A 2870-nucleotide genomic window follows, 5' to 3' on the forward strand; every position below is an offset into this window, starting at 1 on the left:
AGGGTTTGAGCAAGTGAATGGTGTGTTCTGAACTAGTTGCCAACTTGCTGTCTCTACTTGAATGTCTCACAGGTATTTCCAGTTTAACGTGCTCCACACAGAACTTTTAATCTTCCCTCACCGAAAACAAAATATAACCATCTTACTCCTTCTTCACTTGCCCCCGTTTTAGCAAATGATACCAAGAACTATCCAATTTTTCAAGCCAGAAACTTGCAAAATAGTTCTGAATTCATCTATCTCCTTTAGCTCTCATAGCCATTTCATGCTAGGAAAAAAAAAGAAAAAGCATATATATATATATATATATATATATATATATATATATATATATATATGGTTCTAACGTTTTTGTTGATTACATTTGTGTACAGCTGTAATCCTTCCATCATACAGGTAATATATAATAACATTCAAATATCTGACACTAAAATAACTTATTGACTAATACTAATATTAACACACAATAGTTCTATCTCTATTAACAAGAAAAACCAAACAACTGAGTTTATCTTAGAAAACTTAAATTCAGGCCATTCTTTTACAATTTGGAAGTCTGAGTAATCCAACTTTAAGATGACTTTCTCATTGTTGAAGTTTGCTTTGTCGATGTGTGATTTGGGACTTCCCCTTGTTTCAAGCCATTCCTGCATATGATGCTCCTTGAAGATGGGACCTTGCAATTGTCCTTGCACTGTGCTCCGGTCAGCGTTCTGGACCCAGCCTACCAATCCCAGCTTTTTACCCTCAGCCTGAGTATGCTTATGGAAAAACACCCCTTGCACCTTCCCAAAAATTTCGTAATCCACTGATATCAGGGTGTCTCCTTCTGCCATGCTCAAACCCTCCTTGTCTTCCCCACTGGCCACCGGGATCACTCTGGGACCACCAGACCAACGGCTCACTAGCAGCCTACACTTTTTATCTTCAAAACAGATGACTCTTCTACTTGCTTCTCTGTGCATCTCACAGAGAACGTCACCAACCTAGTCCAAGTTGTGATCATCCCTAACTCATGTTTCTAAATTACATCACAGGGGACAGATCTTTTATAATTTTGACTTTCTATCAATAGCTTTCCCATGTTTAAAGGAAAAGCCATCCTCTTTGCCATGATCTACAAGGCCCTGCATGATCAGTTCCAGGGCTAGTCTTTTGCTGTTTCACACACTACTTTTTCCAGCCTTCCTGTGCTCCAGCCACACTGACCTTTATCATTTCCTCAAACACATCTTTCTGACCTTAGGGCATTTGGCTTACTACTCTTCATCACTCTCTCATGGCTGGCTCTTTCTTATTCTTTCCATCTTAACTGACATGTCTCTTCCTCAGGGAGGAGTTCCCTGTCCACCCAATCCAGAGTTGTACTTCCCTATTATTCTCTATCACGACACCCTGTCTTTTTTACTTTATGGCACTTCTCATACTTCATGAGAGCAGAGACCATGTCTGTCTCATTCACCACTGTGTACATAGTCCCAGAATCATTCCTGGAGCACAGTAGGTACTTAATAAATGTTGAATGAAGGACAAGTTGGTATCGATGTCTCCTTGTGTCATGAAAAAATGTTTGCAAACATCCAAGATCACGTATTGTTTTAAAAAAAATAAACATTTTTCTAAAACAACAGCTGGAAAAAATAATAAAATTAAAGAATTAAATCTTATTACCCATTTTACTTGTACGTAAACTTGGTTACATATTTCCAAGGAGGAAAAAAAGATTCTAAGAAATAATCAAAAGTAGAACTAAAATAGCAGCAATTTTTTGAAAACCACACATTTCATGCATCAAATATTTTTTGAATGAGAGGGATAACATTTGAGTCTCTTCTGTGTCCTAGATACTGTCCTAGACATGTTCTTTATCTCACAACACTCATCCTCACAACCATCCTGTATCTTAGAAATCATTGTGCCTAATTAGTAGACGAGAAAACTGAAGCTCAGAACTGTCCAGTGACTGGCCTGAGATTATACAACTAATTAGGGCAGAAGCAGAATTTAAATTCAGCTGCCAATTATGTTGCAGATACCATCTGAAAAAAAATCTATTTTTTTCTAATCATAATATTTGAAAAATCAATAAATGCCAATGCCATGTAACCAAAACTTAAAACATTGAATGAGAAAATGTTTTTACTTTGACCTACACCATGAAAAGAGAAAGGGAAATATACTCTTTGGGCACTTTGGCAAGCACAGTGCAGAACCCGTAACAGGTCAATGACTCTTCATCATTTCAAAGATTTCTCAAATTTTAGTTATGCGTTTCTCTATCCTAAGGTAAACATTCTTTCCATTAAACCTATAATTTTATTTTTCCTTGCATGAATTCCCTTAATTATTACTTTCTTTAGTAATAACATTCAGTGTTTTAATGACAGTTAGTACCTATTAGCATTTTTGTAAGATTTTTCAATGGCAAATATACCACCTATATTTTTATAAGTTAGTCTTCCAGTAGCCATTGAATGTATGATGGAAATAATCTATTATTTTCCTGAAGCTGAGTTTCTATTTCCTATTCTTGTTTAGTGAGCTCAAATGTGCATGTAAAGTATACACATCTGACTGCCCAAGATGGGTGCATCTTCCTGGTATTTCAATATTCTGAGGAAAAGATGTCATCAATAACCCATTATGAATTAAGTATTCCATCTTTTTTTAATCTCCTCACAGTTCCTGAAACATGGTGGCACTTAAATATTATTTGTTGAATGAATGAATAAATGTATAAATGACCGAGTGAATGCACATGAGCAGATGGAAGATGTACACGGATTTTTACTTTAAATATCAAACTCTCCTGTTCAGCCAGAGGCTATCAATTTTTTTAGGAAGTTGTCCCTTTTTCACATTCTTAATAT

At 35.9% G+C, this 2870-nt stretch overlaps 1 protein-coding gene across 1 annotated transcript; it reads right to left on the reverse strand.

Moving 5' to 3' along the window:
* Positions 1–338: 338 nt before the first annotated feature.
* LOC126953758 (acylphosphatase-1-like) lies at positions 339–905 on the reverse strand. Its single transcript, XM_050789378.1, has one exon. The coding sequence runs from the start codon at positions 834–836 to the stop codon at positions 438–440; it is 399 nt and encodes a 132-aa protein (XP_050645335.1). The 5' UTR covers positions 837–905; the 3' UTR covers positions 339–437.
* Between the last annotated feature and the right edge of the window lie 1965 nt (positions 906–2870).

The sequence above is a fragment of the Macaca thibetana genome, chromosome 4 (genome assembly GCF_024542745.1).
Source record: "Macaca thibetana thibetana isolate TM-01 chromosome 4, ASM2454274v1, whole genome shotgun sequence".
NCBI lineage: Eukaryota > Metazoa > Chordata > Mammalia > Primates > Cercopithecidae > Macaca > Macaca thibetana.